Source organism: Pipistrellus hanaki (assembly GCF_964339955.1).
Source record: "Pipistrellus hanaki genome assembly, chromosome: 9".
Lineage (NCBI taxonomy): Eukaryota > Metazoa > Chordata > Mammalia > Chiroptera > Vespertilionidae > Pipistrellus > Pipistrellus hanaki.
This window is the reverse complement of record NC_140511.1, coordinates 42,247,038-42,261,336: the sequence shown is the minus strand read 5'-3', so window position 1 is coordinate 42,261,336 and position 14,299 is coordinate 42,247,038. Positions and strand designations below refer to the sequence as shown.

The 14,299-nt window shown below is 40.8% G+C and overlaps 1 protein-coding gene across 1 annotated transcript in view; it reads right to left on the bottom strand.

Moving 5' to 3' along the window:
* The window catches only part of PGM2L1 (phosphoglucomutase 2 like 1), a 37,458-nt gene extending 25,817 nt beyond the window's left edge, over positions 1 to 11,641 (bottom strand). The window contains exon 1 of the mRNA XM_084893397.1: positions 11,189 to 11,641. Coding sequence (XP_084749523.1) covers positions 11,189 to 11,299 — 111 coding nt within the window. The 5' untranslated portion in view covers positions 11,300 to 11,641. The remainder of the gene's footprint in view (positions 1 to 11,188) is intronic.
* Between the last annotated feature and the right edge of the window lie 2,658 nt (positions 11,642 to 14,299).

The window sequence follows — 14,299 nt, the reverse complement described above, 5'->3', positions numbered from 1 at the left end:
CAGAAAATTCATTTTAAGCCATCTGTTTCCTCTATGGCCATGTAAACTCCAACAATATCTGACCTTCCCACAGGTAACCACTATAAACTCTAGACAAAATACAAAGACAAAGAAACCAAACCAAACCCACAAAGACCTGAAGGTACTGGAGAGTGAACAAATGTAAATGATTATAAAAGGGAGCTGACACTTGGGACAAGGGACCAGAGCAGGGTGAGTTTCCCATTTTTACGGCTTTTAACGGAAAGGCAGGTATTAATCTGAACCATGCACAGTGGCTAAAACACCAGAGAAAATTCTACAGTCCTTGTGGCCTGAAGAACCAGAGCACAGAGTTCGGGGTAACCACAGGGGTGTATGTCCAGAAAGGAGAGAGTTGGAGGGGGAGAACCCAACATTCTGTACACTTTGCCCAACTCCCTAGCTGGCTCCAGTACTGTGTGTGTGAGACAGACTTCAGCTAAAGATAAAAGAATAAATCGAGATTTGAGCAGCCTCTCAAGAAACAGTTTGCAGTTAGTGTTCAACTGTTAAAGCACACAAAATCAAACACTCAATACTTACAAGGTGCTTGAATTCTCAGTGCTTTATGAAACAGCGGTTCTTGTTCCCCCCAAGGGCATGAAAATTACAAAAATAAATACACATTGGTGTGAGCTGAACTGTAGTACTAAGGTATACTATCAACTCGCTTACTGTTAAGTTTTTCTATATGTAAAAGTTCCTTGATATCTTTTGGGAGAAGATGTTTAAGTCATTGATTTTATGTATGAATCTAATTTTACAGAAATCACAAATAAAACTTATTATTTTTATAAATTATGACATTTCTACTTAGATGAACATCTTAGCCTGTATTTAATGTTATTTTATTATTGACTTTCATTCTATTAAGGAAATATAGCTTCTAAAAATCTTGTAATAGTGTACTGTCTAGAGATAAGTTAATAGTATCCACATTTTCAAGTTATATACTAATGTTTATATATTACTAGTGGCCCAGTGCATAGATTTGTGCACATTGAAAGGAAATTAATTAGAAGAAAGATTCATGTGATAATTACGCTACTGCAAAAATTACATGTCAAAATAGTATATATAATATAGTATTATATAATTAAAATACAAAATATTTTAATATCATTATTTACTTTTCTATAATAGAAGTCAGAGATGAAAGAAAATTAGTAAAATGTATATGAAAATAATATATAAATTGATTAATAAACAACATGATATAAAAACAACAAAGACATGATATAAAAATAACAAAAACATGATATGAAAACAATGACTGATAAATTAATAAATAAACAAAAACATGATATAACAACAAAGTGCCAATAGTTGGTTTTCAGATACATATGTCGAGTGCAATTGGCACCAGTAAGAGCTTTGTATGTCTGGTGCATGATTAGTCAACATTTATTTTTAAATTGCCAGTGCCAGCCAGGGCCAGTCGACTGGTCAGAAGGACAGATGGTTGGTCACTTAGCCTTTTATATATATATATATATATATATATATATATATATATATATACACACACACACACACACACACACACACACACTAGAGACCTGATGCACCAAGATTCGTGCAAGAATGGGCCTTCTTTCCCCTGGCTGCAGGCACTGCCTTCACTCCGGCTGGAGCCGCCTGTCCACCTTCCCTCACCATCCAGAGGCCCAAAGCAGCTGCCTGTGTATGCAAATTAACCCACCATCTTTGTTGGGTTAATTTGCATACTCACTCCTGATTGGCTGGTGGGCATCATAAGGTCAATTAGCATGTTACTCTTTTATTAGGTAGATTGATAAGATATATAATACTTTACTTTTGTTGAGTGTTTTCAGGCATTGAAATAATTTTGACTGTGATTTTTTTTTAAAGGAGCTGTTTAACTCTCAGGGTTATCTTTATTTAGTGAAAAACAAAACAATTTTTTAACCAAACAGGAAATTTAGATAAAACCCTCAAATTCCTAGATATGCCTTTGTTACTCTGGGGAAAGGAGAAAAGGGAGAAAACGGGGTCAGGAAGTGAATAGGGGAAATTAAACTTAATCTGTAATTTGCTTATTTCTTTAAAAAGCAGATCTGATTCAAATTTAGCAAAATTTTATGTTTTAACAAAATGGGAACTGTTTATCATTCTCTGTATTTTTAAGGAGAGAAATAAATTTATTAATAAGTTTCATTACTTCTTCCTTGGTTTTCTTTTTTTTTTTTTAATTGATTTTTTTAATATATTTTATTTATTTTTACAGAGAGGAAGGAAGAGAGATAGACAGTTAGGAACACCGATGAGAGAGAGACATCATCAGCTGCTTCCTGCACACCTCCTACTGGGGATGTGCCCGCAACCAGGGTACGTGCCCTTGACCGGAATCAAACCTGGGACCCTTCCGTCCGCAGGCTGACGCTCTATCCACTGAGCCACACCGGTTTTGGCCTTCCTTGGTTTTCTTAAAAGGCTCTATAAGTTCCCTAAGGTAAAACTTTGATATCCACATTTCTAGAAGAAGTCTCCAGGCTACCCTCCACAACTCTAATTCATCCTATCCTAATTACATGCTGCAGCCAGATTAATCACCCAAGACCCAACAATAGCATTCAATGCCAGTTACACCAAATGTAAAGGTTAGGAAGGGTGGGGCCAGAAAAGTCTAAACCACTTTGTTGTTGTTGTTGTTAATCCTCAGCCAATGATATTTTCCCCATTAATTTTGAGAGAGAGTGGGAGAGGGAAGTGGAAGAAAGAGGGGAGAGAGGAAGAGGGAGAGAGACACATGGATTGGTTACCTCCCTGGTGAGCCCAGGCCAGGCTGGGGATAAAACCTGCAACCCAGGAATCTACTTTGACCAGGAATTGAACCTTTGATACTTAGGTACATAGACCAATGCTATAACCATTTAACTGCCCTGGTCAGGGCTCAAACCTGTATAGGTTAAAAAATGGGAATAACTACCTCAAATGATCCTTGGGAGTTAAGATTAAAAGCGATTTTTAACATGGAAGCATTTAGAACCATGTCTGGCATATGATCACTCAAAAAACACTATTTTCTATCATTTATTCTTAACCACCTTAGCAGTCCAAAAAAACGTGCTATATTTTAGTTTTCCTAAATCTCTTCATTGTTCTTACATGCCCCCTGCTCAGTCTCATTTCCCTGATCAGTTTCATTTTCCGTTTTTTTACATTTCTCTCACCTTAAGTTTTCTGCCTCTATATCCATTGTCTATTCCTATCCTACTTATCCATCAAGCTCAAATTCTACTTTTTTACATAAGGTCTTCCTGACTGAATTCCTATTGCTCTTAAGAACTAGCAGTCAGACAATTGACCACTTACTTGTTCTGTTTATATTTAAGTCTTTATTTTTAACTAGAGGCCAGTGGCATGAATTCATGCATGGGTGGGGTCCCTCGGCCTGGCAGACGATCAGAGCAGATCAGCCTGTCTCACCCAGTCCCAACTGAGCTGATCAGGCGGGCCAGCTGGGGGTTGGGACTGTGGGAGGTTGGCTATGGGAGCACACTGACCACCGGGGGCTGCTCCTTTGAGCGTCTACCCCCTGGTGGTCAATGTGCATCATGCTACTGGTCGTTCTGCCATTTGATCAATTTGCATATTACCCTTTTATTATATGGTATTAAATTGTATGTGGTGCTTTATAACTTGCTTATTTAATTGAATATCCTTTCAATACATGTAATATCTATGCTAATCTTTTCAACTACTGCAAAGCATTCCAGTTTATTTATCCTTTGGCCTATTGGTGGGCATTTATGTTTTCTCTAATTTTTATTTGCATGAATAATAAAATATTTCAGAGGGAAAATTACATGAGAACATTCTGAAGCAGAAACCACAAAGTAAAACCACTGTATACTGAATTTATTGAAGAGATTTTCTAACAAGATTCTGGTTAGCCGAAAACGAAAAGGCTTTTGTATGTAAGAAGCACGGTATTTTTCATTTACACTGTAATTTTCATACTCTCTTGGGCATTAAATATGACAATATTCATAATTTTTTTTTAACGATACAGTGCTCACTAAATTATTTGTTGTGGAAGATCTCAAGCAGGATTGGACACACTACTGTCTGTCTATTCTTTCCACCAGCATTAATCATTTTCTCCATTAACTCCCAACACCAGAGGGCAGCAGCCTCAGTACTAATTCGCAATAATGCAGAGAGCAATTTGGTGAAAATACACTCCTGTAGTAAAATCTGCACTAAGTTGCTAATCAACCTTTTATTTGTGGGGGAGAGGGAAGGATATTTCTTAAAAACAAACAGAACAGACATATAAAGTAGGTAAAAAAACAATTCAAATAAGCAAATGATGTTTGTTTTCTTTATATAACTTGACCTTGGTTAGTCACTGACATCCACAGATTTTTCTGGAAAGCTGGTACGGGTTTTCTGTTTTTGTATATATAGGCATGTTTTCTGCCGGTCTGTTCTTAAGTAGAATGGCCAATTAGGAGTTCTGTGTTTGTGAGCTGGGCTTATTGTTCTGCAGGCTTTGTTAGCACTAATTACATTATGTAAACTTTCAGAAGAATAATGAAAACTGATGGCATAATGAAATTTAAGAGTGGTAAAGAATAGTGAGTGAGCTCCCATTTTTTCATAGCATGTATTTGGCAGATGATATCTAAAATAAATCAAGGGAAGTGCTACTAGCAGATTATTTAGTTTTTTGATGGTAACGATGAGAATAACTAAAAACAAAGCTGAAAATGGCTTCTAAAGGGCAAATTGCAGATGCGAAGAGGCAGTTAGAAACATACTTCCCATTATAATCCCGTTTATACTATTTTTTTAATCACAAACATATATTTCTTTGAAATAAATACCAATAAATTAAAAAGAAAATGGTAGAAACTGAGGAAAATATAAAAAAAAAAGGAATAAAAAGAAAAATAAATTTGTTTTTAAAAAGGGAAATAAATCCAAACTCTCCTTTGTACGTACTAAATTTCTGGGACAGAAGGAGAATGTTGTTGCCAAGGAGACCAAAGCAACTGTTGAGCAGCAAATATAGCTCTTGAAAAAAATTTTCATGATAATGTCTTTTGCTTAATATTACATCCTATTCCAGCTTTTTAAAAGGACAAAATGATTTTAATGAGGTTCCTGAAACTTGATGATGATGTCACTAACATTTGCTAAGTATTCAGAGTATAAGGTCTGGTACAGGATAAGAAAATTTGAGTAAAGGTCAAATGACCTGGGTTCTAGTCCCAACTCTACTACTTAAAAGCCGTTTGTCCTTGAGCAAGTCATTTTCCTTTTCTGAAACTAAGTTTCTTGCTTGTAAAAAATGGGATAACCACATTCTAGCCTGCCCACCACTCAAGTTTGCTGTAAATATATATATATTTATATATAAATAATTAGGTTATTTTACAAAGTTTGAAACACTACACAAATAAATAAATTCAAGTGGTAAGTACTAATATTGCCCAAGATTGACAAAGCCATATGTATTTTGTACTTTTCGTTGATTAAATGCCAAATTAAGTAAAGAATTGTAAAAATGTGAACAAAACAATATACTATAAACTGTTACTGTAAAAATTGAACTAAGTGGCAGATCCAAGCTCTGGCCCAGGCTCTACCACAACTGGCCAATTTCCACAACTACTGTGGGTCTCTATGCAGTGAAACTGGACTAGACCACCTTGAAGCAGAGATGCTCCGTGGTATGTGTTCCAACACAAGATGACTTAAAAGGGAATTCATTCACCATTTTAAAAAATCTGGGCTACATTTTGCTTGAAAAAAATATCACTGCTAAATGTCCGAAAGTCTCTTGCTTCGATGAAAGTCTTTTTATTTCTATTTCCAGGCATTTCATACCTTATCTAAACTAATCTATTGTTAACTTTTCATTCTACTCTTTCTCAACACAGACCTTCAGTGAGATCAGAGTGTTCTGCTCACTATTTTTTCAAATGCCATGGCCCAAAACACCAAGGGTCAAATCCTGGGCTACGGTAGATTTACCAATGAATGCCCCCACTGGAACTACTCGGGATACCTGACTGCCCAATGAACACCCTATTGCACTATTTATTTACTTTTTAACACTTACACTTTTATCTATTCAAGGCCACTAAAGACAAATCACAGCTGACTCTAGAACAAATGGGTATTAGGGGCACTAGCCCAGTGGTCGGCAAACTCATTGGTCCACAGAGCCAAATATCAACAGTACAATGATTGAAATTTCTTTTGAGAGCCAAATTTTTTAAACTTAAACTTCTAATGCCACTTCTTCAAAATAGACTCGCCCAGGCCTAGTATTTTGTGGAAGAGCCACACTCAAGGGGCCAAAGAGCCGCGTGTGGCTCTCGAGCTGCGGTTTGCCGACCATGACACTAGTCCCTTTAAACTAACTGCAGTCAAAAATTCACTTTTGACTCCCCCAAAACTTAATTACTAATAGCCTACTGCTGACCAGGAGTCTTACTGATAACAGTCAATTAACACATATTTTGTATGTTACATGTATTACATACTGTATTCTTATAATAAAGTAAGCTAGAGAAAAGAAAATGTTATTAAGAAAATTAAAGAGAAACTACATTTACAGTATTACATTTATTAATATTTTTTAAAAGCTGCGTATAAGTGACCCTACAGAGCTGGAACCTGTGTTGTAAAGGCTTTCTATGACTCTGTCTCTACATGCCTTCTCAGCCGTTTCTCTCTGTCCCCTAAGCTACAGCAGAAACAAATGTTCTAAGAACACACAGAGAAGGATGACACTCATTTGTAATTTAGTTTTCCCTGCTGAAGACACGCACTGAAGTTTCAGTCTCTGCTTGGAGTAGTCTTCCTCTCCACGTTAACAAGTCTAAATTTTAATTCTGGAAGTTAGCAGAAACAACACGTTTCTCATGAAGACTTTTCCAAGTACACCGCCCCACCAAGGCTAAAAACTAGCACTTTTGGTGACTTAAGCAAGTAGCAAGTTGCCCTCTGATCAATTTATAAATTATGTGCTTCACTAAGAGTCATTAGAATCAGTGGCTTTTGGTAGGTACTTTCTTCCAATTAAGCTCAGTTTCTCTGTGCTAAACGACTATAGATGTTGTCAACGTGAAATGAGATAAATGCTGTAAATCTGGCTTATTATTTTGTATTTTAGCACTCTACAATTCAATGCCCAGGGATACAACCTAGCTTACCTACATTCTCAGTCTACAATATACACCCTTATTTACCAATTAAAAGTATTTTCTCTCATTAAGAGGATTAATTAATCTTTAATATTTACATTAAGTAATTATCAAAATTATTTAAATCTGTTCCTCTGTTAAGGACACCTGTTACTTACTCCCTGTATTATATTTATGAGCTTTTGTTTTATCTTCCCTTCGACGCTCTTTAAAGATACAATCCAGCCGAAACTGGTTTGGCTCAGTGGATAGAGCGTCTGCCTGCGGACTGGAAAGGTCCCGGTTTTGATTCCAGTCAAGGGCATGTACCTTGGTTGCGGGCACATCCCCGTAGGGGTGTGCAAGAGGCAGCTGGTAGATGTTTCTCTCTTATTGATGTTCTAAGTTTCTATCCCTCTCTCTTCCTCTCTGTAAAAATTCAATAAAATATATTTAAAAAAAATAAAAATAAAAATAAGACTGTTTAAAAAAAAAAAGATACAATCCATATCTATTTCATCTTTGTATTTCCCACAGGTTTTCAGACAGTGCCTTGTATATAGACGGCACTTTAGATATAAATTAAGATTTTCTTTTCCACTTTCAATGAAGGCTGGCTCTCCGAATTCTGCTGTAGCTTAGGATCCTTTCTTCTAGAAAAGTCTACCTTGACCATCCCAGTCCACAGGTCACTCTTACTTTTTAACTCCTAAAAGAGCTGTCTGTAAACCATTTAATTGCCACTAAAACTACTCAACATTATCTTTTTATGTTTATATGTATGTTATAATCTTTTTATATCTCAGTATATCCCAACAATATCTAGGCACAGCATAGACAATCTTTAAAAAAATTAATCAAGAGATTCATTAAGGGCCTAGCTGGTTTGGCTCAGTGGATAGAGTGTTGGCCTGTGGACCAATGGGTCCCAGGTTCGATTCCGGTCAAGGGCATATGCCCGGGTTGCAGGCTTGATCCCCCGTAGGGGACGTGCAGAAGGCAGCCGATCTGTGATTCTCTCTTATCATTGATGTTTCTTTCTTTTTTTTCTTTTTTTTAAATATATTTTATTGCTTTTTCACAGAGAGGAAGAGAGAGGGATAGAGAGTTAGAAACATCGATGAGAGAGAATCATCGATCAGCTGCCTCTTGCACACACCCCACTGGGGATGTGCCCGCAACCAAGGTACATGCCCTTAACCGGAATCGAACCCGGGACCTTTCAGTCCACAGGCCGACGCTCTATCCACTGAGCCAAACCGGTCCCGGCATCATTGATGTTTCTATCACTATCTCTCTCCCTCTCCTTTCTCTCTAAAATCAATAAAAATATATTTTTTAAAAAAGAGAGATTCATTAAGAAGAATATACTCAAAACTGGCACCTGAACAAAATTATCTCATTCATGGCAATGAAAAACAAAGGCTTTGACATACCTAATAGTTACTAGTAAATTAAGTTGTGTTAGAATTCTACAAGTATCTTTGAATAAATCTTCCTTTCACTTTAGGGAGACATAAGTGCAACCACATGCATTTACTGACTACCAATGAAAGCAGCTGACTGTAAACAAAAATAAATAGCTGTATTAAACATATAAGGATAACATTCTTTTGCAATTTAGTTAATTTTCCCTCCTGAAGACATTTATTTATATATATATATATATATATATATATATATAATTTTACTGTATGCTAAGCCTTAGCGCTTTTATTTCTCTTAGGTTCCCTCCTTTCTAATGGACTCAAAGCAGAAAAGCAATCTTTGAATCTTCACTTCTTTTGTATCCTTCCACAGTGAGGAACTATATTATAGCAGGCATTTTATAAATACTGCCAAAATGGATTTAAAGGCACATCTTTATGTTAAATAAGGGCTATTTATATACATAAATATACATACATATATTTACTTATATATTTATTTATTTATATATATTTATATCCAAATCCTATAATAGGAGAGTTGGTTCTCTAGCTTATTGCAATCTGAACACTCTAAAGCAGTGATTTTCAACCTTTTATATCCCATGGCAAACAAACTAATTACTGAAATTCTGCAGCACACCAAAAAAATATACGATCTGACCAAAAAAAAAAAAGAGGTATAATTTTGATTCAGTCACACTGGACAGCTATTGCTATGTTGGCTGTTGTGATTTTTTAATTTGACAATCTAAGGGAAAAGAGGTCAGTGCCCCTGACTAGTCGGGTATTGCATGTTTTAAAAATTCTCGCCGCACACCGGTTAAAAATTGCTGCTCCTGAGTCTTGCTACTCAAACTGTGGTTCAAAAACCAGCAGCACTGGTACCATCTGGGAGCTCAGTCTGAGGCTGAATCCTCAAGCCCTGCTCAGGCTTCCTAAATCAGAATCTGGTGATCTGTAAGCACTTCAAGGTTTGAGAAGCACTGGTTTAGACTCCAGAGGAAGAATGAGAATGGCCGAGATGCATATGATCAAGTAATGCAAACTAACACGGGATTGCTTATTTGTTAGTCTTCCTTGTCCATTGACTGAGGCTTTTGGAGGGCAAGAACCCTTTCCTATCTTCCTCACCAGTAGTATTCCCTGGGCTGATAAGCCCTGAAACATTATCCAGTGCTCAATAAAATCTCTTGTGGTGGTGTTGTGTTGTGTTGTGTTGTTTTTTAAATCCTCACCTGAGGATATATTTTCATTGATTTTTAGAGCGGGGAGGGAGGGAAGAAGGGATGGAAGGGAAGAGAAAAGGGAGAGGGAAGAGGGAAGAGGGGAGAGAGGAGAGAGAGATGCTAGAGATGGGGAATCTGACCAACAACCGAGGGATGTGCCCTGACTGGGCATGGACCTGCAATCACTTGGCGTACAGGAGCATGCTCCAAGCAACGGGGCCACCTGGCCAGGGCTCAATAAACATTTTTTTGCCGAATGCATGAATGACTGAACAAAGTGAAAATAAAACTTTTTCACAGAGCTCATCTTTTAGGAAATTATTTGTACAGCATGATTTCACATACTACCGGACTATTTAATTCAGCACTATGACTCCATTTTAAATGTTACTTCTCCATGTCCACAGATGCACTGCATGTGTTCGACAAAGCAAAGGCTTGGCTCACCTTCCTTTGTTGGAGCCACCCGGGCTTTTTTTTTTTTTTTTTTTTTTTTTTTTTTTTTTTTTAAGTGTGATGGCTGCATTTTAATTCTGCTCGCACAGATCCGCCCCACAAGAATGCACAAGATGAAATAACCGCAAAACTTGGAGGGGGTGGGGAAAACAGAGGAGGAATGGGCAACACAAAAACATTTCTGTATCACAGCATCATATGAGAGCTGGAAAACATGGTTGTGTGTGGGTTTTTGTTTTGTTTTGTTTTGTTTTGTTTTAACAGAATACTTCCAGGAAATAATTCCCGGCAAGGAAAAGAAGGTGGTAAGAGAACTCTTTACCTTTCTCAAGAGCAAAAGGCGATTCTAGAGAAGACTAACTGGGGAGTGATAGAAGATCAGCCACTACCTAGCGACGGCAGGTGGAAACACAGCAGACCAGAACCAAGGCGGATAGCGGTTAGAAGCGTCCAAGAGGCGTGACAAAAACCACTCTCAGGTTTAGAGAAAGGGAAGGGAAAGGAAAGCTCTATGACGAATACAACTTAGGATGATGATGATTAATTATTATTATTATTTTATTATTATTATTTGAGAGAGAGACGACAAGCACTTGAAGGGTGGGGGTGGAGGGAAGAAAGGGAGGTTGCGATCGCGCTCCCCGTAAAAGGAAGCGACCGCAGGCGTCCCTGCCCGGCTCCGAGGGCCCCGGGGGGTCAGCCCGGGCAGAGGTGGGGGGCCCCGCCCGGCCCCGCGGGCTCCCTCCCGGCGGCCGGAGCCATCTCCTCCGCAGCCCGCCGAGCACCAGGTGGGGACAAGCGGCAGCAGGCGGCGTGTGGGAGGGAGGGAGAGAGGGAAGAAGGGAGGGCGTGCGGGGAGAAAGCGGAGGATGCCGGCTGCCCAGGTACCCACCTTATCCCAGCGGAGCCACTGCCCGATGGCCGTGTCCAGCTGCGCGTCCCCGGTGTGGTAGGGGGCGTGGAGCAGGTTGGAGTTCAGGTCCCCCTCGGCGTTTTCAGCCATGGCTGCGGGCAGGCTGGGGTGCGCGGGTCTGGGGGGGCCGATGAAGAGCCTGAGGTGCGCTCACCGGGGTCCCAGCGGCCCCTCCTCACGGAAGGGCATCGGAGACCAACGGCAGGATGTCTGCACCAGCTCCGGCCGGGGCTGTGAGACGCGGGAGAGAGGAGGAGGAGGCGGCCGCCCGCTCCTCACCGCACCAGCTCCTGGTCTCCCCGCTCTGGGCGCCTGGACAGAGGCGGTCGCGCCGGGAGAGAACAACAACAGTCCCCGCGGATGCCTGGGTTTTAGTCACCGCCGCAGCCTCGGCCGCCGCCGCCGCCGCCCCGGCTACCTTAGGCCCCGCCCCCGCCTCTGGCCCCGCCCGGCCTCTGGCCACGCCCCTTAGGATTTAAGCCTGGGGGTGGGGGGCGTGAGGTGCGAGGAACCCGGGCGCTCCGGACGTCTCAGCTGTAGCGCGTTAGGATCCGCCGCCGGGGTGAGGAAATGAAGCACGGCTCTTTTTCATGTTCTCCATGGCCCCCGGCCACGGGTGTTGTCTTTGTGTCGGCCCCCACACACTCTCCCACGCGTCTCCTTTCCCCGGCCGGCTGCCCCGAGCCAGCGCCAAGCCCCAGGCGCGGCGTACGCGCAGGCCGCTCTCCCATTTCGGCTCCGGGGCGCGCGCCCGGAGGCCGGGTGCGCGGGGCCGTTGCCGCACGGCCTCATGGGGCTTGTAGTTCTTTCCTTCCCCCGGGGTCTGCGGAGACCGTCGCTAAGGACTACGACTCCCAGCAGAGCCGCACCCTCCCTTTTCTCCAGGGAAACATCTATCTCGAGGCTGTTCCCCTGAGGGACACTCCCGGTACCTGGTACCCTGGGGCGTGTGCCCTGAGCTTGCATTAATTAAATAAATAAGGACCGGTGTAGGAAGGGGACAGCGGCTCCCTCACTGAGCCCTTTAACAGTGAACGAGGTGCGTTCTTTCGCTCCAACCCTTCTGGGAGGTAGGTGGGCGTGATCCTCCCCATTTTGCACACAAAGAGGAAACTGCCTTTCTCAGAGGGAACCGACTCTCTCGGAGGCGACATTCGTGATGGAAGCGGGGGTTCTGACCCGCTTTCAGACTTCCTCAGCGGGCGGTACTTTTCGCTCTGCTGCTACCGAGGGCTAAGGAGGCTGGGAGAACAACATGACCGAAAACAGACAAGGAAGCTGTGAGGGAGGGAAGATGGGTCAGCCCTTAGCCACAGCTACAACGCACAAGCGTCACGGGAGAGGTACCAAGAGCAATGGGAATAGGAAGATGGAGGAAGAAGAAAGATTACTGAGGTCATTTTAAAGTTCTTATTTTGGCCTCTTCTCTTCTATGGAATGTTCATTTTCCACAACACGCAGCTTGAGGTCTGGGAGATGCTGAGAAGGGCTTACCTGCCACTCCTTTGCTCCGGAGTTCCTTGTGTCTGCCTTTTTACAATGGCACTACCATTTTGACCAAATATTTTTCAGCTCTTTCCCTATTCAGCTTGCCTTTTTTTTGTAATGAGGGTGTAATAATATTTACTCCATGGCTACCGTAACTTAATAAGTGGCTTTAGAGTGCTTTGAGAATCATAGATAAAAGGTATAAAACATTCAAAGTATTCCTTTCTTTCCTTTAAGGTGCCATTGCCATAATAAAATCCAAACTACCAAGGTACAGAGGAATTGTAGTGCCAGTTCCTGAAAAATAACATGCTGTAATTTGGAGTTACAGCTTTGGCGAAGCAGCTGGGTGTTTCCTTTAATGGAGTCGGCTGGTTCTTTTAATCACATAAGGCCTGGGGGGGGAAAAACACGTGTCCTGGATGAAGATTCATCATTCACCATCGGCACTGTTATTGTCCATAACAAGCACTAATTGAACATTTACTCTATATGCTAAGCATTATGCGATCTATGCAAGAAAAGATAGACCATGATAAACAGCAACTTACTGCAGACAACTGTTTGGACCCTGAGGTGGTCAATCAAAGCAACAAGCAGCAGGTGAGACCAGCCCTAGGCTTTGAGGAACAAAATAAGTAGAGAAAATGGTAGAGGGTATTTTAAAGTCATAGACCTGTGGTCGGCAAACTGTGGTTCACGAACCACATGTGGCCCTTTGGCCCCTTGAGTGTGGCTCTTCCACAAAATACCACGGTCTGGGCTAGTCTATTTTGAAGAAGTGGCGTTAGAATAAGTTTAAGTTTAAAAAAATTGGCTCTCAAAAGAAATTTCAATCGTTATACTGTTGCTATTTGGCTCTGTTGACTAATGAGTTTGCCGACCACTGCCATAGACCATTGGTTCTCAAATCTCCATAAGAGTTTGTTTAAAATATATATATTTCTGGCCCTAGCCGGTTTGGCTCAGTGGATAGAGTGCTGGCCTGCGGACTGAAGGGTCCCAGGTTTGATTCTGGTCAAGAGCACATCCCCAGGTTGCAGGCTCTATCCCCACTGGGGGATGTGCAGGAGGCAGCAATCAGTGATTCTCTTTCATCATTGATGTATCTATCTCTCTCTCCTTCTCTTTTCCTCTCTGAAATTAATAAATTTTTTAAAAAATTATATTTCTGGACACTGCCCCAGAGATTGAATCTGCACATCTATGTAGAGGCTAGATAGCTACATATTTGATAAATCTGTTGATTGTGACATTGGGGACCATAATTTTGCTATTTAAAGTGTGATACAACCACTGTATTCGTTTTGTCCTCTGGGAGCTTATTAAATACAAAATTTCAGGCTCCATCTCAATTCTGCTGAATCAGAATCCACATTTTATAAAATCCAATAATGATTTACGCATATGAAATTTGATAGGCAGTGGGTTTCATAAGATAATTCTTACTCAGTTTAATTCAGTTTTTAGAAACACCACTTAAATGACAACTTTCAGGAGGTGGAATTATATAGGGCAAATATGAAAGAAAAGAGAAATACAAGTTTTAATTCAATACCAGAGACAACCAGCTCTCATATATTCTATCTTATAAAAGAGTAA